This window comes from Conger conger, chromosome 2, assembly GCF_963514075.1.
Source record: "Conger conger chromosome 2, fConCon1.1, whole genome shotgun sequence".
In the NCBI taxonomy this organism is placed as follows: domain Eukaryota; kingdom Metazoa; phylum Chordata; class Actinopteri; order Anguilliformes; family Congridae; genus Conger; species Conger conger.
In genome coordinates this window covers 82,041,483-82,063,758 of record NC_083761.1, presented here as the reverse complement: position 1 = coordinate 82,063,758, position 22,276 = coordinate 82,041,483, and the positions used below count along the sequence as shown (strand labels likewise).

Genomic DNA, 22,276 nt, shown 5'->3' with positions numbered 1-22,276 from the left:
TTATTATTATTATTATTACCTTGTGTATTTGCATTTCTTTAAAGATAAAAATGTATTATTCATTAATAATAACAAATGTCACAACTATTAATAATAATAATAATAATAATAATAATAATAATGATCATATTATCATCATCATTAACATTAGTGGCAGTAGTATTCATTGTAGTTGTAATAGTGGTAGTAGCAGTAATAGTAATAGCAGGTGTTGTTTTGTTTTGTTATTATTTTTAGCATGAAAGAGAAGAAGCCCTCCTACCTGGTTGTAGCTGAAGAAGAGTGTCGCTCCGCTGAACATCAGCTCCCTGGCCTCCACATGCTTGGCCTGTGACATATACCTGCAGCACAGGTGGAGAGGGGCGGGGCATCGGTCACAAGCCTGCTCTTAACCCTGCACTGCAGGAAGTGATGTCAGCCCAGCGGCCAGACACACACACACCTGCAGTGTGTCACAGTTCAGAGCGCTCAGCGACCCACAGGAAGACTACGGAGAACAGCCCTATTAGCAAAATCACGGATCTCAAACTCCGAGACTGGAGGACCGCAGCATCTGTGTGTTCAACTCCAGTCCTGGAGGGCCGCAGCGTCTGCAGGTTTAACTCCAGTGCTGGAGGGGGCGCTGTGTCTGCAGGTTTAACTCCAGTCCTGGAGGGCAGCAGTGTCTGCAGGTTTAACTCCAGTCCTGGAGGGCCGCAGTGTCTGCAGGTTTAACTCTAGTCCTGGAGGGCCACAGCGTCTTCAGGTGTAACTCCAGACCTGGAGGGCCACAGTGTCTGCAGGTTTAACTCCAGTCCTGGAGGGCTGCAGCGTCTGCAAGTTTTTTGTGAGTTATGAACAGCAGCCACTTAGGGCCTTGGAAACCAGGTGAGTGGACTTCTTAGCCAATCAGTGACTTAAAGTAAGCACTGAAGAGCTGAAACACAACGGGCTGACATCACGGACACAGACTGAGCTTAGTCCTGGACTAAATGTAGTTTTGTATGGAGAATGCCCATTCAAAATTGATTTTAGTCTTGGACTAGGCTTAATGTGTCTGCGAATCTGGCCAAATGAATACCAGCAGCAAGACTTCAAAGACTGGATATCATCTGCTATAAGCTCTATTTCACTGTCTGAGCAGAGACATTTCCGAACTCAAACTCAAAATATAAATATTTCCGCCTGGCTTTCTTTACCACAGCGGAGACCAAAAAAGGACAGAACGTTCCGGCACCATCTGTATTGTAAAACCTCATTTTAACCAGGAAGTCCCATTAAGATACAATCTCTTTCATAAGGGAGACCTGGTGAAGAGGGCGAATTATTCAATAACAGGCATAAGTGATACACAATAACTACAAAGAGTGCCAAACGTTCACAATAATTACAGACTTCCCACACTGCTTCCTGTTCTCTCAAACAGTAGCGTTCATATCCGTCACACTTTTTGCGTTACTAATTTTGTGTTATTTCCAACATATTTTGTTACTGCTTTCATGTTAACAAATATACTATTTATGTGTTACAAACGGGAGACGTTTTAACAAACTGTTGAAAGGAACACTAAATGGTGTTGCCCCCAACTAGACGTGTAAGTGTGTTCAAAATGATGCTTAATGAAGTGGAACATTGTGTCTTGAGTGTGAATTCTTGATTTACTTCTTGAAGCTCGAAGCCTCGTGGTCAAGGTGCTTGACTGGGAACTAGACAGCTCAAGATAGTCCAAGCCCCAGCCCCAATGCGATCAGTGCAGCTTGCTCCACGTTCCTCCAGGGACAACTGGCCTCTGCTTAGTCTAATCGACTGTAAGTCGCTTCAGATAAAAACGCATCAGCTAAATTAACTACGCAAATGTAAAAGCTCTGTAGAATGAGTGTTTTTCCGCAAGAAGTCGAAAGCTTCCTTACCTAGCATCTCAGTTCCTACTCTCAGAGCCCCCGAAATTGAAAGAGCAGATTATCAATTTCGGCGACTTAAATGGTTTCGGTGCGCAAAGATACGATGTTAAGTGAATAAAACGCATTGAACCTTCAGACGGCGGCTCGCCAAATGAACGATGACCCCGCCGGTGCCCCTGAGAGAACGGCACACCTTGGAGACGGGGCTTAAACGGGAGGCTCTACCGTCAGAAGCTGCGTGAGCTTTAGAGGCGCTTCCACCTGGGCTGCTCTGGTGTATGACGTGGCACTTTGCGTCGGAGTGAAAACCCTCACGCACGGAGTCCTGCAGAAACACCTCTGCTCCCAGCCTCCCGCCAATAACATCTGGCAGTCACATCTCACTGCGTTCAACCAATCCCAAATTCTGAACAGACCTTCTGGCCAGTAAATTGTGCAGACAGCTCGCCCCGTTCACTGTAACGGTGTCTGTCGATCGATGTACTTCAAGAAATACATGAAGGATGTTAATGCACTCACCGCAAATTACATTACATTACATTACATTAACGGCATTTGGCAGACGCTCTTATCCAGAGCGACGTACAGTTGATGAGACTAAGCAGGAGACAATCCTCCCCTGGAGCAATGCAGGGTTGAGGGCCTTGCTCAAGGGCTGTGCGGATCTTATTGTGGCTACACCAGGGATCGAACCACCGACCTTGCGTGTCCCAGTCATGTACCTTAACCACTAAGCTACAGGCCAGCCCAAATTTTGCTCAGGATAACCAACTCAGGCTTGGATCAGGAAGGATTACTGAGTTGGCCAGATAGGTGCACAGAGTACAACCCGGAATGGACTTTTTCCATTTCAGTCCATGTTCCACATTTTTCCAGTGCAGTTAACCAGTTAACTCCGTAATCCTGCTTTATGACAGAGGCCCCTGGTCACTCCCGACAAGATGGGGGTTCACCCTCCAATCAAATGTCATGTTCGATCTTCCCACATTGAAACTTGAAATACTGAGTTAATCTACGACTTGATGAATTATACTGTGAACGAATGCTTTTCGTCACAACACCATAGGCAAATCTCTGGCAAAATACACCGCGGTAATGAGCAAAATAGTTCAAAGAAATAGTGCGTTCTGGCGTTGTGAGCACAAGACACACGGATACGGTTAAATTAAACATGCTGAAGTGGACTAAACCAAATGCAACAGTGCGAATGACCGGAAGCTAAATTCCACAGTCGGGTGGGTTTTGGAAGAAGCACGATAGTTTACATTTTTGCCTTCTACATTTAAAGACGCGAAAGATAGCATGGCCAATGTAATGCTTCAGAAGGCTTAGGCATCTACTGTATATCCCACAAGGCCAGGCCTTTTAACAAGCTTATGGTAGGCTATTTAAGAGAACCTTTTCAATTCTTCCAACGTTTCAATCGGAAGTAGCAAGTCAAGTATTTATTTTTGAGGCAAACCGCAAACACTTGTTGGGGAAGTTTCCTTAAGCATTTAACATAATTAAATGTCAATTCCAGACTACGTTTAGACACCATCTCAACCAGTGTATTTTATATCAATGCCAATGTTCACGTTTGTTAGATACTTGCTAACAGTGCAAGCTGATGGTTTAGCTACCTAGTGTATTCAAGTCGCATGCTGGCAGACGAGCTTTTTAGAAAAGTACGACGCCCAGTGTGAGCCACACTAGCTTAAGTTATGTAGCAAACGCAGCCAACTACCTACTGTATAACAGCTAACTAGCTAGGATGCTGGATGCTTTCTAAATATCACGTTATATGGATAAATTAATTTGTTATATGTGGCCTGGCCTAGCTAACGTAGCCTAAAATTATTTTGGCTTTTATCACAGCTAGTGGTTGAGCTATACGGCACATTATCAAGTCTGTACTGTAATATTCACTTAGCCTACGTTGTATAAGGAATTTCAGGTGAGTATTTTATCACGGATTCGGTTCCAATCTGCCAGTCCCTATGAATAGTAAAATAAGTGGTCTGACAGTCACCCTGTAACTATCTACCTAGCTAGTCCAAGTGTACAATCAATTAGCTAACGTTAGCTATACATAGCAAGCTACTTAGCAATGCTAGCTCACTGATTACACTGCCTGGGGACTTTTAACTTCAAAGAGGATGACTACAGTAACCTTAGTAGCTATGTTTATTATGCTAACCACAGTTATCACGTTGGCTGCGTTTATTGTCTCAATATCCTGCATATAGCAAGGTAACATTCGCTAAGGAGGCTAACCATAATTTCCATTTAGCGAGTACCAATTCGGAAGCGGTCACACAAGCTAGCTAGTGATTGACAGACGGACAGAGCTATCCCAAAGTAGTACTGGCTACAGGAGGCGGAGAATTGTCGGCAGTCAACCAATCGCATTTGCCAAAAGACCGGGCCAACTGAAATTTGGTTGACAGAGAGAAAGATCTGGAAACACAGGCCCCGAGCCGCTAGAAGAATATTTATTTTTAAGTCCCAGCTCACCAACTTGATTAAGACTCACCTAAAGAATAAGGTACGGTACATCTGATGCGCCTCATAGTAGTCCCCCTTTTCCACGCTAGCTCGCAATTTCCCTTCAACCCGCTGTACTCCCCCGCGGTTCCTGGCGCTGGAGCACTTCAGAGCCTCCTGCTCCGACATCATTGTTTGTTCCAAGCTGCTCAGACCTACCACACCGCGTCACAGGGAACAGCAAGCGTTAAGAAAACGATAAAAGTGGAGCGGATCGTTCCGGCTTGCCGTAGTTCTCTACAATTTACTTTGGTTCTTCTGGGGAATCTTTTGTTGTGGTCCCTAAAGTATCTATCACCTGGGTAGCAGTATATTAAACAAAAATAATAATCACATTATTTTAATTCGTTTGCGCAGAGACAGTTATCCAAACAACCATAGATATGATCTATGGTTCTTCTTTTTTATATTAATGGAATTTATAGCTGTCATGCTGGAAATACCAGTGTTTTAAACGTTGCAAAGAAGTTAGCAACGACAGCCATAGGGCATTGTTTTGCATAGTGGTTTTCAACATATTTGATCGTTTGGCACACAAATAGACCTGCCCACAATTTTCTGGAAAAGAATGGAGGGTAAAAAAAAAAAACAGCCTAAATGAGAGGGTAGGGGAGAGTCCAGTCGAGGTAAACTAAGAAAGAGATGGAGCTTTAGACCGTCGCACTGAAACTAATTTCGGAATTGGAAAGGACATGTTAGTAAATATATCGACAGCCTTCCTTTCTAAAGTTATGGCGTTGTATAATCGCAGTGATGATTATAAACCACCACGTTTGTCTAAAAGGGGTCCTAACATATTACTTCTTTAAAAAGATTTGGTGAAAATGTAGTGAACAATGCAATGAGAACAAAAAAAAAAAAAACAGAAACACTGAAAACATCTTCTTGAAAATTTGTTTTGAAAGTTTGAAAGCTGATTCCATGATTGTTGAACAATTTGTTTAAACCGGTTTGAAGCAACATTATTCTGCAAATTTACTTCTGGTAAATGGTCAGTTCCAGTGTTTAAGGTAACACGAACTTTGAGCAAGACTCAAGTTGAAAGTCCTGCCTTGCTTGCTGGCTTTCTGTGTTCTTGCAGCCTAGATGCGTTAGCAAACCAGTAGGGGGCAGTGTTTCCTGTGAATCAAACTGAACTCCCAATTCCCCAGTATTGTGCGGTATATAGTCATTTGAAGTCCTTTGGATGCGACATAAAAGCTACAATAGATAAGATTTTTGTGTTAAAACATTGTTACAAGACCATTCCTATCATTGAAAAAGTCTCACTGACATGTTGACTCACCCTCTGCCTGTATTTATAGTTTTTAAATTCGGGTATCAAAATATACAGTTGATGGCCCCAATGTACTCTATACACTCTAAACATTGTATAATTGTCCAATAATTCAAGCTCATTGGTTGAAAATGTGTTCAACGTCAGCGTGTTTACGGAGAAGGGGGAGGGATAAACAGTGTTATGGTTTGAAGGTTTGTTGCTGCTATTCCTCTCTTGACCGTTAGAAGTCCGAAATTCTAGTGAGTGTTGGGCCATCAGCTGTATATTTTGAAACCCGAATTTAAGGACTATAAACACAGGCAGAGGGTGAGTCAGCATGTCAGTAAGCCCTTTTCAATGATAGGAAGGGATTTACAATTGTCTTGTAACAATGTTTTAACACAGAAATCTTACCTATTGTACCTTCAAAACAAGGTCCCTTCCAACTGTGGACTTGAAATATCTCATGGCAGGTCGAGTGTTAACCGTTTTTCCTGGTCAGATTCCAACTGGCAATGTGCATCAACCACCTGACAAATAGGGGCTGCCTGTAGTCTAGTGACTAAGGTGCATGGTTGGGACCCTGAAGGTTGTTGGTTCAAGCGGTAAGATCTGTACAGCTGCTAGTATCCTGGGGGTATTGTCCCCTACTTGGTGTAATCAACCATAAGTCGCTTTGGATAAAGGCGTCAGCTAAATCTCTGCAAATCTTCCTGGTTTGCCCATAAAATCATAATGAATAGACTTGTTTTCAGGAATTAGAAATGGGCAGTAAAATGTGTTAACGTGTGTCCTAAAATGCTAGATATCACAATGTAGTAATTTCCATTTTGGTCCAAACAAATGGTATCGCTGAAAGACTACTGCATGTCACGTTTATTCACAGCGAATTATAAGTAGGCTATCACTCTGACAAATCTGAGAACTCACACCCAGTTCTCAGTATTTTTTCCAGAGTAGTGCCAAGGCGTGGCAGCGTGGAGTCTATTTTAAAACCGATTACTTCCAAATGATAACGGAAAAGCCAAGTTTAAAAAAAGATGGCAGCTCGGCGCATTTCTTGGCGGAATCCAATCCATCTCTGTATATTCGGTAGAGCCATTGCTCAGCCGTGTGATGGCGGCACTTACGTTTTAGTTTGGTTTTAACAACGTATGTGCTTGTTAAATCCAAAATATATTTGGCAAAATGCTTATACGGCGAGGCGGCTTCAAGTTTCTACTGCACAGTACGGCTCTTGACTCGAACGGAGTACAGCACAAACGGTTGATCTTTTTAAATGAAGATTTATGAAGAACATACCTTTTTAGCCCTTAATAAACACGTTGCACTGCAAGTTTTGTACAGAATGTGCTGTAAGTAAGCCGCTTACAGGTGAACAGGAAGTAATCTCTTTCCTTTCGGATGGCACATGGTTCTAGCCTGCACTGCAATTATTCCTTGCACTTATTATACAGAGGGGGAATGCCTCCACAACCACCACCAAAGTACGGCACACACCTGGGTGATGCACGGCAGCCATTTTGCACCAGAACGCCCACCACACAACGGCTGAGCTAGAGTGCGAGACAACTTTAGCCAATTAAATCTGGGAATTAGGTGGCAGGTTGAGAGGTCCAGGCTGGGAATTTATTCAGGACACCTTATTATGGGGCAACTTCGGCTCAGGCAGTAAGAGCAGTTGTCTAGTCGTAGGAGGGGTGCCAGTTCGATCGCACCCAGGGTGTGTTGAACTGTCCCTGAGCAGGACGCCTTAACCCCTAAATGCTCCTGATGAGCTGGTTGGTGCCTTGATGGCAGCCCATTGCCGTTGGGTGTGTGTGTATACGAATGGGCGAATGAATGAAAAAAAAGCATCACTTGTACAGCGCTTTGGATAAAGGCGCTATATAAATGCCAACCATTTACCATTTACACCAGGGAACCCCCCTACTCTTTGCAATGAGTGTCAGGGATCTTCAATGACTACAGTGATTCAGGACCTCGGTTTAACATCTCACTCGAAAGACAGTCTACTACTGCAGTGCCCCGGTAACTGCACTGGGGCATTGGGGCTTATTCAGCCCACAGTCGTAGGACTAAAACTACACGTATTGAATCCAATGCATCTATGACTAGAGTTCAGAGCTGGATTGTGTGTGCATTGTTTGTACAAATGGTTAAGAATGCTTTTTGGCACAGATTAAAGAGCAAGCAATCGAAGCACATCACCAGTGGCTCGCAGGAATACACATTTAAATCAGTACAGCCACCACAAATATATTTCTCATCTTTATTTTAAGAAAAGGCAACATGAAACAAGGATAAAATAAAAAATAATTTTATTTCAACATATTTGATGGCAGATTTGATGGAAGTTATTAATCTTATGCATAGACAAAAATAAAACAAAATTATATAAAAACAGTAAACCACCCTAAATTTCCGTCCCGTAACAATTACAAAATATTTTGAAAAGCGTTTTACAAAAATACATTGCATAAAGTCCTATCTTTTCAATAACGTATAACAGCGAAATAAATAGTGCTGAGGAATCCACACCAAAGAAAAGCGTTTGTTTGTTTAACCGTCCGGATTGTCATCGATCTTTAGTCGAGTATTTTCACTCCAACTAAGAGGGTCTGTGCAGCGCATCCTTCAGTATCATCAGTTTCAAAATGACTTAAAAAACATTCGACAAACGTAAATGACAACAGGCAGTAATTTACATACATTTTAAAGCAACACTGATATTAGCCGATTTAAAGAAACTATTAACAAAATATACAGATAAAATTCCTGCGTGGTCTCTCTTTGGGCGAGCCGGCGACAGCGTTCCGGTCGGAGCCAGAAGCCAGGGTCCAGTCTGGATTCTGGGCGGAGCGCCTTCTCTCTACGGACACTGCGAAGTGTGCTTTCAGCAAGCTGCCGCGTTACCCAGTCCAGCTTAATGGTCGTAACAAAACGGCGGTCGTTAAAAGGAAAATAAAACGAGGGTGTAACCGATTAGATCCGGCGTGGCGTGTATCTGGATGACGACGCGGTCGGACTGGTCAGTTGGTTCTGTTGAAGGCTTTTACGGTCCTTTGTGGAGGCGCTCGATATGACTGCAGCGAACGCCTTAAAAAAAAAAATCCCGAGTCCGAATCACGCTCGTTTTGTCAGTGCTTAAAAGATTAGATTAGAGGATAGAAAACCAGGGGGACATAAAAACAATGGAAGGGGAGGTGCGGTTGGGTTGGAGGTAGGGTGACAGTGCGGCCACCAGGGGGCAGCAGCGCGGCCAGGTACCCCCCCCCCCAGAAGCCAGGCGCAGTCCCACAGGAGCCTTTCAGTGCAGGAGACTTTTCAGTGCTGGGTTTGGTGAGCGATTAAGTCACTCATTAAGAAAAGGGGGTGGAGTGGGTGGGAAGTGGGTTTTGTGTCAACACCTCTGTAAACCGTGACCTCCCCCCCCCTCCCCCGCTCAGCCGTCAGTCACGGGGAGGGGGCGGGGCTCTCCGTGCACGCGGACGCGGTACAGACAGGTGTACTCCGGGTGGCCCCAGTTCGACCGCACCCGCACCTCGATGACCTGGTACGACCGCTCGTTCTGCACCTGAAACACACGGGGGGGGGGGGGGGGGGGGGCAGCACTGAGCCAAACGCGCACCTCACATCCACCACCAACACTGGAACTCCGTGCTGTCCTGAGAGGCATTCATAGACCAGGACAAATGAACCCGTCATCAGTACAAAGGTGCAGGCAAAGGCAATATATCACTGTCCTCAAATGTTCCTTCAGCCCCGTTTTTTCCTTTACATTTCTAACATTGGAAATGCATCCTTTAATATTAACAGCCAACACATTCTCATGATACTATGAAAACGGTTTACAGACTGAATTTACTTTGAATTACAGGACTAATCGATGTTTTTGAGTCGATACCAAACCTACAATGCTGCCCTGCTTAAGCTTTAGTCTGCTGCTTATGTAAAGCAGTGTAAGATTGTATTAAATGTGGACTTTAGTGTCAGCCTGTCGGTCCTGCAGCGGTGCAGTGCATTGTGGGTACCGTGGTAGGGAATGTTTGCAGGGCGTCCCCGTCCTCCTGGTAGGTGTAGTGTCCCAGCACTGTGCCCTCCTCCTGGGACTCATTATCCAGGCCCTGCGGACAGAGCAACCAGACCTACAATCAGCACAACCAGAACCAGCACAGCCAGACCTACAATCAGCATAACCAGCACAGCCAGACCCACAATCAGCACAACCAGCACAACCAGCACAGTCAGACCTACAACAACCAGCACAGCCAGACCTACAATCAGCATAGCCAGACCCAATCAGCACAACCAGCACAGCCAGACCTACAACAACCAGCACAGTCAGACCTACAATCAGCATAGCCAGACCAACAATCAGCACAACCAGCACAGCCAGACCTACAACAACCAGCACAGTCAGACCTACAATCAGCATAGCCAGACCAACAATCAGCACAACCAGCACAGCCAGACCTACAACAACCAGCAGGTCAGACCTACAACAACCAGCAGGTCAGACCTACAATCAGCACAGCCAGACCCACAATCAGCACAGCCAGACCTACAATCAGCAGTCAGCACAGCCAGACCTACAACAACCAGCAGGTCAGACCTACAATCAGCACAGCCAGACCTACAACAACCAGCAGGTCAGACCCACAATCAGCACAGCCAGACCCACAATCAGCACAACCAGCCAGACCCACAATCAGCACAGCCAGACCCACAATCAGCACAACCAGCCAGACCTACAGTCAGCGCAATCAGAAGCCTGTTTCTGCACAAACTGCACAGCCAGCAGAACCAGGACTTACGTAGACGGTGAACTGGCGGGGGGCGCTGCTGATGTTGCCGGTGGGGGACAGGGATTTGGGGATGTGCTCCAGGGAGAAGGCAGTGGGACGGACCCGCAGAGACAGCCGGATCACCAGGTAGCCCTGGGAGCCTTTGAAAGCCCAGCAGTTCCCGGGGTAGACGTCCGGCTGAGAGGAGAGGGGGTGACAATTAATCTTTCATAATGTACAGTAAATCTAGTGGCCTGAATACATGTTCTGCTCTTAGGAAGCTGTAATAAAGCCAAATCACTTGTAAACTACAAAATCTATTTTATTTTTAAAATTTTATTTTTTTCTTACATTTAGTTTATACAGCGGGATATTTACTAAAGGCTACAGCCAATGAGCAGCCAGTTAACTCATTACACCATACTGCAAGCAGCTCTGTGACTAAACAGAATGTGTGTGAGAGAGAGAATGTGTGTGTGTGTGTGTGTGTGTGTGCGTGAGTGTGTGCGCGTGTGCGCGCGTGTGTGTGTGTGTGTGTGTGTGTGTGTGTGTGTGGTATACACACTCACCTGTATGACGACGCGGGGGGACTGGGAGAAGTACCAGAGGGGCAGACCGAACAGACTCATCAGCGCCGTCTTCGTCTCATACGTCTCAGAGCAACGCGTGCTCAGGACGCTTCCTCCTGCACAGACGCACACACAGAGAGACACACAGACACAGACACAGAGAGACACAGACACAGACACACACACACAGAGACACACACACAGAGACACACACAGAGACACATTAGAGACACATACATACAGACACACACACATTTTTATGGCAGTTAGAGGTTAATCAGACTCTGTAGTTCACTCCTGAAGCTGCACTGGTCTCTCTGGATAAGAGTGTGTTTGCATCTGCTAATGCCCAAACTGTAATGGTTAACAGAGAGAGGAAACCACAGGCCTCCATGGCAGTGACTGCAGCTGCCCACGACAGAGAGAGAGGGGCCCAGCGGGGGGGGGGGGGGTCTCTCACAGGAGAGAGAGGGGCCAGCGGGGGTCTCACAGGAGAGAGAGGGGCCCAGCGGGGGTCTCACAGGAGAGAGAAGGGCCCAGCGGGGGTCTCACGGGAGAGAGAGGGGCCCAGCGGGGTCTCACGGGAGAGAGAGGGGCCCAGCGGGGGTCTCACAGGAGAGAGAGGGGCCCAGCGGGGGTCTCACGGGAGAGAGAGAGGGGCCCAGCGGGGGTCTCACGGGAGAGAGAGAGGGGCCCAGCGGGGTCTCCCGTACGTACCTCCTGACTCCAGGGCGTAGTCCACCAGGCCCGTGCGGTCTTGAGAGTACAGGGTCAGAGCGTTCTTCACAATCAGCTGCACGTGCTGGAGGGGACACAGGGGCACAGAGCTCACCTCACCTGGCTGCTCACCTGAACAGCGCCGTCTCACAGAACCGCTCAAAGCGGTCACTCATCGTGCGTTTTACACTACATTCACATGCTTGTCATTTGGCAGACGCTTTCAATCCGAAGCCACTTACGAGTGCACAGGTTCTTCCACAAGTCAAAGCATCACATCCATAGCTAGCAAAACACAGCATGACTGGGACTGGAAGGTTGGTGGCTGAAGCCCCACCATAGCCACGATCAGATCCGCACAGCTGCTGGACAGTTGAGCGAGGCCCTTAACCCAACATTGCTCCGGGGACAGGGGCGGGGGGGACAGGGGGGGACGGGACTGTCCCCCTGTTTAGTCTAATCAACTGTAAGTGACTCTGGATAACGGCGTCGGCTAAGTATGACATAATAATGCGAAAGGAAGCCTGGTGGAGCGGCCGTACCTCCTCTGACATCCCAGCAGCCCCGGTGGTGCTGGCCACGGTGTGGGCGACGGAGGCGGCGCAGGCCGGCTGCGCGCTCTGCCCCAGCTGCAGGGACAGGTTTCCCAGGATGCTCCTCTCCAGGGAGGCCAGGGTGGAGCGGAGGTCCGCGCCGCGGGCGAACTGCGCGGACAGCCAGGGCAGCAGGGGCTCCGGAAGCTTCCGCTCCTCCTCCTCCTCCTCCTCCTCCTCCGTCTGCGTCTGCGCAGAGCCGTAGAACAGCGTCCGCAGCTCCTGCTTTATCTGCGCAGACACCTGCAGCCGCGCGTCACAGAGGGAGACGGAGACAGGGCCGTTAAAATGGCCGCCAGAAACGATGCACTCAGATGCCAGGTGCGTCGTCAGGTCGCATCTACTGTTCCATGAACAGATAACTGATGCGATTTTAAGTCATAAGATGCGACTAGGTTTTTAAAATGTTCCACAGAGAAGTAAACCGTTTCAAGCTCGGAATACTATAAATGCAAAACAGTACCAACATCCCGGCGTGCACCATTGGGTTGCAATTAAACCGAGAGAAAGGTTCCAGGTGTAGGCATGGATGGAGGCAAGTTACACAAGCTGCCAAGAGGGGAGCCAGTGTTCAGGGACAGAGATAAGTAGAGAGAGAGAGAGAGAGAGACCCCTCACCGTGTCCTGGAGGCCGCCCAGCTGCTCACAGCGTCCCTGGCAGCCAATCACGCCCTGGAGCTCCTGCCTGATCCGACCAAGCTCCGCCTCCAGCTTCTGCACCTGGCCCAGCAGGGCATTGTGGGACTCGTGGTCCACACTCACACTGAGGAGGACAGAGAAACAGTGTCTAATAACTAGGGGACAGAACATCACACACACAGAGCACTGGATGCAGTGGGACAGCGCGCGCGCACACACACACACACACACACACACACGCACACGCACACGCACACGCACACGCACACGCACACACACACACACACACACGACGCAGTGGGACAGCACACACACACTGACCTCACTGGAGCTGCTGTGTCAGTCTCTCCTCTCTGCTGCAGCTCCTGAGGAAGAGCAGTTCATCATCATCATCAATATCGATGCTCAACAGCCCACTGCACAGTTCATCAGTGTGTGGGTGCGTGTGGTTATATGTGTGTGTGTGGGTCTGAATAAGTGCTAGTGAGTGTGAGAGTGAGTGTGAGAGTGTGAGAGTGTGTGTGTGTGTGTGTGAGTGAGTGAGTGAGTGAGTGAGTGAGTGAGTGAGTGAGTGAGTGAGTGAGTGAGTGAGTGAGTGAGTGAGTGAGTGAGAGAGTGAGAGAGTGTGTGAGTGAGCGTGTGAGTGAGTGAGTGAGTGAGTGAGTGAGTGAGTGAGTGAGTGAGCGAGTGAGTGAGTGAGTGAGTGAGTGAGTGAGCGTGTGAGTGAGTGTGTGAGTGAGTGTGTACCTCAGTCTTGACTGCCAGGGCCTGTAGCAGCGTCTCCATCTCGGCCAGACGGAACTCATGACCCTGCTGCTGCTGCACATACTGCTGCTGCTGAACCTGGGGGGGGGGGCGCAGAGAGGGGTATAAACATAACAGAAGGGCTCGTGCTAAGAAACTGAAAGGGCATCAGAGGAAATTAGTGCAACCAAATCATAAACATCATCACCCCTGACATGCCGTAATGCTCACTCCAGCGGGGGGGTGGTTCAGTATTACACTCAAAATGGATTCCAGTGAGAGCAGGGAGCTTGTCTTGGCATGTAGAGGGAAATGGTGTCTTATTACCTGAAGATGACTGACCTGGATGACACTTTCCTTTTGTTGCACCGCCGACAGATCGCTGGAGTGAGCATTACACCACTGCTCAGTGGAATCCATTTTGCGTGTAATACACACACACCCCCACGCCCCCCCGGTTTGGGCAGAGCCTCACCTGGCCGCCCCGCTCCGCGCCCTGCTCCATCTCCCCCCTCAGCAGGGCGAGTCTCTGGTCCAGCAGCCCGGACAGCCACAGAGCCAGGCCGTCCCGGTCCGTCTGCCGGTCCAGCTGCTGCTGCAGGGAGGCGTGGAGGCCCAGCACCTCCCCGTGCTGGCGCTCCTGCAGGCGGGCCCCGCCCTGCACCCCCTCCCACAGCCGCGCCAGGCTCTGCTCCAGCCGGGACAGCCGCTCCGCGTCAGCGCCCACCGTCGCCATGGAGACCCCCGCCGCGGAGACCGTCGCCACGGAGACCCCCGCCACGCGCTCCTCCTGTTGGGACGGGTCAGGAAGGGGAGTCAACTCCACACACAGACACAGACTGGCCCTGAAGGCTCACACACAGACACAGACTGACCCTGAAGACTCACACACAGACACAGATTGACCCTGAAGACTCCACACAGACACAGACACAGACTGACCCTGAAGACTCACACACAGACTGACCCTGAAGACTCACACACAGACACAGACTGACCCTGAAGACCGAAGGACACAGACACACAGACAGAGACACACCAGGGAAGACCTACACTCCCATTAGCACAGCACTGTTCTCTTCACACACAGCCTGTACACGGCAGATAAACCCTCCATCTCCGGCCTGGTGCCCCCCGAGCTCTGAAAGGCACCGTGATGAACCCAGACAAGCCAAAGGCCCAGAGAGCCAGCTGGTCAGGGTCAGGCCCCTACCTGAGAGAGCACCAGTAGGGTGTGAGGGTTAGGCCCCTACCTGAGAGAGCACCAGTAGGTTGTGAGGGTTAGGCCCCTACCTGAGAGAGCACCAGTAGGGTGTGAGGGTTAGGCCCCTACCTGAGAGAGCACCAGTAGGTTGTGAGGGTTAGGCCCCTACCTGAGAGAGCACCAGTAGGGTGTGAGGGTTAGGCCCCTACCTGAGAGAGCACCAGTAGGTTGTGAGGGTTAGGCCCCTACCTGAGAGAGCACCAGTAGGGTGTGAGGGTTAGGCCCCTACCTGAGAGAGCACCAGTAGGTTGTGAGGGTTAGGCCCCTACCTGAGAGAGCACCAGTAGGGTGTGAGGGTTAGGCCCCTACCTGAGAGAGCACCAGTAGGTTGTGAGGGTTAGGCCCCTACCTGAGAGAGCACCAGTAGGGTGTGAGGGTTAGGCCCCTACCTGAGAGAGCACCAGTAGGTTGTGAGGGTTAGGCCCCTACCTGAGAGAGCACCAGTAGGGTGTGAGGGTTAGGCCCATACCTGAGAGACAGCAGGTGGTAGAGCACCAGTAGGGTGTGAGGCAGCCTGAGGAAGGGCGGTGTTGGGGGGAATCATCTTCTCTAGGAGTGCGGGGGAGGCGGGGGTCCCAGCCCAGGGGAGCAGGGAGGCCGAGCTCCAGTCCGTCAGGTTGACGGAGGGCAGGTAGGACAGCAGGGCGGCCGGCCACCAGAACCACAGGCCTGGGAGGAGAGGAGCCAGAGACGGCCACGTTAGAGCAGGAGAGACACACTGCAACCGCAGTGTGTGTGTGTGTGTGTGTGTGTGTGTGAGAGAGAGAAGTGTGTTGTATTTGTGGGTGTGAGAGGGAGGGAGAGGGAGGGGAGAGAGAGGGAGAGGGAGGGGAGAGAGAGGGAGAGGGAGGGGAGAGAGGGGGGAGAGGGAGGGGAGAGAGGGGGGAGAGGGAGGGAGAGAGGGAGGGAGAGAGGGAGGGGGGAGAGGGAGGGAGAGAGGGAGGGGGGAGAGGGAGGGAGAGAGGGAGGGGGGAGAGGGAGGGAGAGAGGGAGGGGGGAGAGGGAGGGGGGAGAGGGAGGGAGAGAGGGAGGGGAGAGGGAGGGAGAGAGGGAGGGGGGGGGAGGGAGAGAGGGAGGGAGGGGGGGGGGAGGGAGAGAGGGAGGGAGAGGGAGGGGGGGAGAGAGGGAGAGGGGGGGAGAGAGAGAGGTGGAGAGAGGGAGAGGTGGAGAGAGGGAGAGGGGGGGAGAGGGAGAGGGGGGGAGAGGGAGGGGGGGAGAGAGGGAGAGGGGGGGAGAGAGAGGGGGGGAGAGAGGGAGAGATGGAGAGAGAGAGAGAGGGGGGAGAGAGAGAGGGGGGAGACAGAGAGGGGGGAGAGAGAGGGAGAGGGAGAGAGAGAGGTATCACTCACCCAGGAGCAGGAGAAAGGGCAGGAGGAACAGCATTAGTTTGTAGAGTTTAGGGAGGACTCTGAAACACACACATACAGCAGTTCCATTATTAATCAGGTCTTCTCTCACTCCCAAATTCAGCAGAAAAGCGCATTTAATAAGTCAGCTCCACTGCCATAAGAACCGTAAGCGAACGCTCCACGCCACAAATAATAAATAATTCAGAAACCTTGACACTGTATGAATAACATTCAGGCAATCATTGGGTCTACAGTTTTCCTTTTGGCCAGGTAAGATAGACACAGAGTGGCGACACAGTTTGACTGGGGTTTTAGTCCACTCCTCGGCAATAAAAAAAGAAAAACAGCACAGATTTCCTGGGCTCCATTAATATTTAACCACTCAGCGAGATTTCAGACAGATCAAGGTGCAATAAGAGTGCTAATCCTCATAAACACCTCTGCTCCAGCACTGACAAAACTCAGGCAAAGGAGGCCCAGGAACGCAATAATGAACCAACTGTTTTTAGTCAAACTGACTAAATCCTGAGATTGAATTTTGAATTCTCTCCAAATTATTTTGGCTTCAGTGGCTACCTGGAGCGGACTGAGGCCTTAACTGAAAATGAAAATATTAAGCAGAGAGTTTGATGGATTAAAGATGGGAGTCAACAGTAGTCAGCAGGAAACATTACACTGCAGTCATTTAGCTGACGCTTTTATCCAAAGTGACTTACAGTTGATTAGACTAAGGCAGTGGTTCTTAACCTTATTGGAGGTACTGAACCCTGCAAGCTTCATGAGTGCATTCACCGAACCCTTCGTAATTGGAAAAATAAAATATGATTTCTTCAAAACATAGGTATATATTTAATTGGAAAATGCTTTTATCAAAACCCCTGGGGTCTTAACCCAGGTTAAGAACCACTGGACTAAGAAGTGGATTATCCCCCCCTGGAGCAAAGTGGGGTTTAGGGGCCCTGCTCAAGGGCCCCAACAGCTGATCTTATCGTGGCTGCACCCTTCCCGGTCCCAGTCGAGCATCTTAGCCACGAGGCTAAAGGCTGCTCATTAAACCTTCCCCTCGGTCGGACGGACCGTAACCCTGCGATTGAGCAGAGGGGGTCAAAGTTGAGGCGTGGGGTTCTCACCGGGTCAGGATGAAGACATTGAGCATGGACACGAGCGTGACCAGCTGGTACCAGCCGGTCCCCAGCCACCAGAACGCCCCCGCGGCCGCGTTACCTGCACGGGGGGGAGAGAGGGGGGAGAGAGGGGGGTGAGTGAGGGTACGCTGCCGTATTCAGGGAGAGAGCAGTCCACAGGCATGCAGGACGCCCCTAAAACAGAGGAGTTAAGAGGTCAGAGGGTTTACACTCCGCCTGGGGACGGAAGCACAGGGGTAAAACACTACTCCGCTATGTTAGTCGGGCAGGAAATGCAAGCAGCGCGTTTTCCAGAGAGAAAAAAAAAAACAAAACAAAAAACTGGTCTCTGTGCTGTAGTTATCAGGCTTTATTTTCAAACCAGAGGGGTTATGCCCGGCACAGCCCTGAGAGGCACAGAGATGGAGGGCCACATGAGAAGCAAGCTAGTTAGCTGGGGAGAGATTCAACGCCGTTTTATTTATTTTAGAACAAATACCCCCGATCCCTCAGGAAGGCCGAGGGCTGCCCACAGAGCCGTTCTTGGTAAATTTCCCAGCATCCCACACAAAGCTTATCCGAATCTCTTCCCTGCCGGTGTCGGGGTGGTTTAGATCTCTCTGTGCAGAGGGCGTGAGAGGGACGTGAGCCAGGCTGAGGGGCGGCAGCGTGCCGCTTCCAAAAACCACCCCGCCTCGTAGGAGAGAGGAGCCCCACCGCGCAGGACAGAGAGGAGCCCCACCGCGCAGGACAGAGAGGAGCCCCACCGCGCAGGACAGAGAGGAGCCCCACCGCGCAGGACAGAGAGGAGCCCCACCGCGCAGGACAGAGAGGAGCCCCACCGCGCAGGACAGAGAGGAGCCCCACCGCGCAGGACAGAGAGGAGCCCCACCGCGCAGGACACAGAGGAGCCCCACCGCGCAGGACAGAGAGGAGCCCCACCACGCAGGAGAGAGAGGAGTTCCACCGTGCAGGACAGAGACGGGGCTGAATCAACAGGGAGGAGGATCAGGAGAAGAGCAGCAGTAGAGCATCCACACTAGGGCCCCACAGCCCCCAAAAAGGCACCTGGGGGTCCCACCCAGGAGTACTCAAGCCCCCCCCCCCCCATGCGGTTAGTGGAACAGACACTGTCCAGACGTAAGGACAGAGGCTGCTGGAGACCGACACACAGGGATATTAGGAAGCTCGGACCGGAGGGGGGAATTTCAGGGCCATATTCCCAGAGCAGGAGAGAGGGGATCCCCACAGACTGGGGCTAGGGGGGAGTTTCAGGGTCACAGCGAGCAGGACAGAGGGGGTGGGAACGGAGGCGTTGGTAGTTTCGGCGCGGGGTGCGGAATGACCTGGAGACGCGGCGGCCGACCACAGAACGGAGAGCAGCGATTGGGCCACAAACCAGCCCGCAGATCCCGCCCCTCGCACCGCCCACAGCAACGAGTGACCTGGAGACCAGCGGAGGCCAAAACAGCAACACAGCAGTTACAGCCAGTAGTCAACACTCGGTACCCACTAGTCAACAGTCGGTCCCCACTAGTCAAAGGTCCCCACTAGTCAACAGTCGGTCCCCACTAGTCAACAGCTGGTCCCCACTAGTCAACAGCCGGTCCCCACTAGTCAACAGCCGGTACCCACTAGTCAACAGTCGGTCCCCACTAGTCAACAGTCCGTACCCACTAGTCAACAGTCGGTCCCCACTAGTCAACAGTCGGTCCCCACTAGTCAACAGTCGGTCCCCACTAGTCAACAGTCGGTCCCCACTAGTCAACAGTCCGTACCCACTAGTCAACTGTCGGTCCCCACTAGTCAACAGTCGGTCCCCACTAGTCAACAGTCGGTCCCCACTAGTCAACAGTCCGTACCCACTAGTCAACAGTCGGTCCCCACTAGTCAACAGTCCGTACCCACTAGTCAACAGTCCGTACCCACTAGTCAACAGTCTGTACCCACTAGTCAACGGCCCCCACTAGTCAACGGCCCCCACTAGTCAACGGTCCCCACTAGTCAACGGTCCCCACTAGTCAACAGTCCCCAGTAATCACCGACACTAAATGAACAGAAAATTCAGCAGTGATTCAAAATCACTTCTCTTCATACTGAACTAAAGTGTAAAAAAATGAAATCACAATCACTTTGTTCTACAACTGGGATCTCAAACACCTGATGCCTGCTGGCATTAAGGATGCACATCCACACTTAAGTCCTTCCTTTCAGTCACTGCTCGGCTATAATCACAACAGAGCCATGCAGATATCCAAAGTGCCCCAGACTCCACCTCAGCAAACTGAAGGAAAATCTCCAAAGCTGAAGTTAAGCTGTTAAACTGGCCACGCCCCATGACTAACAGAACGGCACCCTGGGAACTGTAGTACACTACCGGGAAACACAGCGCCCAGTGCCCACCGGTGTGGACAGTGAGGGCGCTTGAGCACACGCAGTAGGGCTGTGTAAAGAAGGTAACCTGCGAGAGCCACAGAGCGCCACAGCGCCCCCTTCAGGTGGCCTGCCCTGGAGGACCCGGCCCGCTCCACCAGCGCCCCCTTCAGGTAGCCTGCCCTGGAGGACTGGGCCTGCTCCACCAGCGCCCCCTTCAGGTAGCCTGCCCTGGAGGACTGGGCCCGCTCCACCAGCGCCCCCTTCAGGAGGCCTGCCCTGGAGGACCCGGCCCGCTCCACCAGAGCCCCCTCGTGCTGCCTCCCCTTGCAGTCGTCACCTGCGGGCGGTAATGGCGGAAAAAAGAAGGAAAACAGAAATCTAATTAAATTAAAAGTTTAGATTAAAATTTTATTAAGCTGAAGTGGGACGGAGAGGCCAAGGCCCTGTTTCTCAAATCACGGTCCTCGAGACCTGCTGGTTTTCCACCCTCCGTTTACCTGGCACGGTACACATACCTCTACGAGAACCTTTTTTTCCCCCTCAATAGGCGCATGTGGCTCCCAAAGTTGACAAATTTAGGAGCAGTCTAATCAATCCCAATTAGTAGATGTGCCAAGTAATTTTTTCCCCCTCAACTTGGCACACGTCAGTTTTCAGGAGTAAATGCTCATAAAATGGGAGAACTGTAGTCCAGTGGGTGTCAGGTGTGAAGACAGTCTGGCCAATCGGTAGCACTAACTGTTCACACAATTACCTGGGAGAATTGAAAACCTGGGTCGGATTTGGGATTCGAGGGCCCGAGTTGAGTATCCATGATGTACGACGGTACAAAGTGAAAGGGCTAATAAATGAAATATGGAATAAATCTGAGCAGATTGGGGGGAGCCAAAGTGGAACATCATGTTCAACTTCCTGTTGGACCTGCATGTTGTTCCTGACTTCCTGTGATACAAGGTCCTTTCCACCTTTTTTTTTTTTTACATCACGTCTACAAGTGCAGTGTCTCTGGTGAACACAGCGGCCAAACATTCATATAAATCATTAAGAGGGGCTCCCCCATGTTGTCTCTGAACCGCTCCCAGTCATGAGGGGAACGCCCGCACAGTAAATTAGAGGCGGTGAGCGTGACATTAAACATCACTCCCTCTTCATTAAAAACAGCCCGAGTCAGCGGAACGACCGACCCCACTGGAGCTCTCCCACCGGGACACCGGCACCAGCCATCTTATCGCATCTCACAACATCGCGTCCTCTTTAAGACACACTCAACGTCACTCTGAGCAACTGTGAGACCAACCCTTCCACAACAGCAGACACAGAACAGAGCTATTCGCTCCAGTCGATTATCGAAGCATTCCCAAATCAATTAATTCTGGCTTCAAAGATTAAATCCGAGCAAGATATCTCCACGGGCAAGGACAGCGCTTCTTCCTGGTTGCGTGCGTGCGTGCGTGCGTGTGTCTGTGTGTGTGTACGCGGCTGTGTATCCGTACACAAGCGTACACAGGGAGTGTTACTTACACAGAGACTCGTTAAAATGGAGCTGTCCGTCTGAGGCCATCAGGTGAGTGACATTAACACTTCCACAGTAACGCTGGCGGGCTGCAGTGGAGAGGCACAGGGGCAGTCAGTCACCCCCTCCATTTCATCCCTTTACCCCTTACTCTCTCCTTACCCCTCTACAGAGCCCTGACTCTCCCCTTACCCCTCTACAGAGCCCTGACTCTCTCCTTACCCCTCTACAGAGCCCTGACTCTCCCCTTACCCCTCTACAGAGCCCTGACTCTCTCCCTACCCCTCTACAGAGCCCTGACTCTCCCCTCCCCTTACCCCTCTACAGAGCCCTGACTCTCCCCTACCCCTCTACAGAGCCCTGACTCTCTCCTTACCCCTCTACAGAGCCCTGACTCTCCCCTTACCCCTCTACAGAGCCCTGACTCTCTCCTTACCCCTCTACAGAGCCCTGACTCTCCCCTTACCCCTCTACAGAGCCCTGACTCTCTCCCTACCCCTCTACAGAGCCCTGACTCTCCCCTTACCCCTCTACAGAGCCCTGACTCTGCCCTTACCCCTCTACAGAGCCCTGACTCTCTCCTTACCCCTCTACAGAGCCCTGACTCTGCCCTTACCCCTCTACAGAGCCCTGACTCTCTCCTTACCCCTCTACAGAGCCCTGACTCTCCCTTTACCCCTCTACAGAGCCCTGACTCTCCCTTTACCCGTCTACAGAGCCCTGACTCTCCCCCTACCCCTCTACAGAGCCCTGACTCTCCCCCTACCCCTCTACAGAGCCCTGACTCTCCCCTTACCCCTCTACAGAGCCCTGACTCTCCCCTTACCCCTCTACAGAGCCCTGACTCTGCCCTTACCCCTCTACAGAGCCCTTACCCCTCTACAGAGCCCTGACTCTGCCCTTACCCCTCTACAGAGCCCTGACTCTCCCCTTACCC

At 50.8% G+C, this 22,276-nt stretch overlaps 2 protein-coding genes across 4 annotated transcripts in view; both read right to left on the bottom strand.

Annotated features, from left to right (window-relative positions):
- Positions 1-7,078, bottom strand: part of get4 (guided entry of tail-anchored proteins factor 4) — a 16,249-nt gene extending 9,171 nt beyond the window's left edge. Inside the window, exons 1-3 of one of the 3 annotated variants that reach the window (XM_061229580.1) lie at positions 6,967-7,078; positions 4,396-4,561; positions 263-341 (exon numbers count right to left, since the gene is read on the bottom strand). In XM_061229580.1, coding sequence (XP_061085564.1) covers positions 263-341; positions 4,396-4,538 — 222 coding nt within the window. In that variant the 5' untranslated portion in view covers positions 4,539-4,561; positions 6,967-7,078. Of the gene's footprint in view, positions 1-262; positions 342-4,395; positions 4,631-6,966 lie in introns of those variants that run through there. The other 2 variants (XM_061229589.1, XM_061229572.1) reach the window with 2 other exon arrangements.
- Positions 7,079-7,968: 890 nt separating this feature from the next.
- Positions 7,969-22,276, bottom strand: part of LOC133121367 (SUN domain-containing protein 1-like) — a 29,024-nt gene continuing 14,716 nt past the window's right edge. Inside the window, exons 8-23 of the mRNA XM_061230566.1 lie at positions 21,348-21,428; positions 19,912-20,163; positions 18,797-18,895; positions 17,457-17,550; positions 16,327-16,385; positions 15,447-15,646; positions 14,189-14,503; positions 13,717-13,812; positions 13,291-13,334; positions 12,949-13,093; positions 12,280-12,573; positions 11,738-11,822; positions 11,021-11,136; positions 10,482-10,649; positions 9,699-9,791; positions 7,969-9,241 (exon numbers count right to left, since the gene is read on the bottom strand). Of these exons, the coding sequence (XP_061086550.1) occupies positions 9,110-9,241; positions 9,699-9,791; positions 10,482-10,649; positions 11,021-11,136; positions 11,738-11,822; positions 12,280-12,573; positions 12,949-13,093; positions 13,291-13,334; positions 13,717-13,812; positions 14,189-14,503; positions 15,447-15,646; positions 16,327-16,385; positions 17,457-17,550; positions 18,797-18,895; positions 19,912-20,163; positions 21,348-21,428 (2,273 nt within the window). The 3' untranslated portion in view covers positions 7,969-9,109. The remainder of the gene's footprint in view (positions 9,242-9,698; positions 9,792-10,481; positions 10,650-11,020; positions 11,137-11,737; positions 11,823-12,279; positions 12,574-12,948; positions 13,094-13,290; positions 13,335-13,716; positions 13,813-14,188; positions 14,504-15,446; positions 15,647-16,326; positions 16,386-17,456; positions 17,551-18,796; positions 18,896-19,911; positions 20,164-21,347; positions 21,429-22,276) is intronic.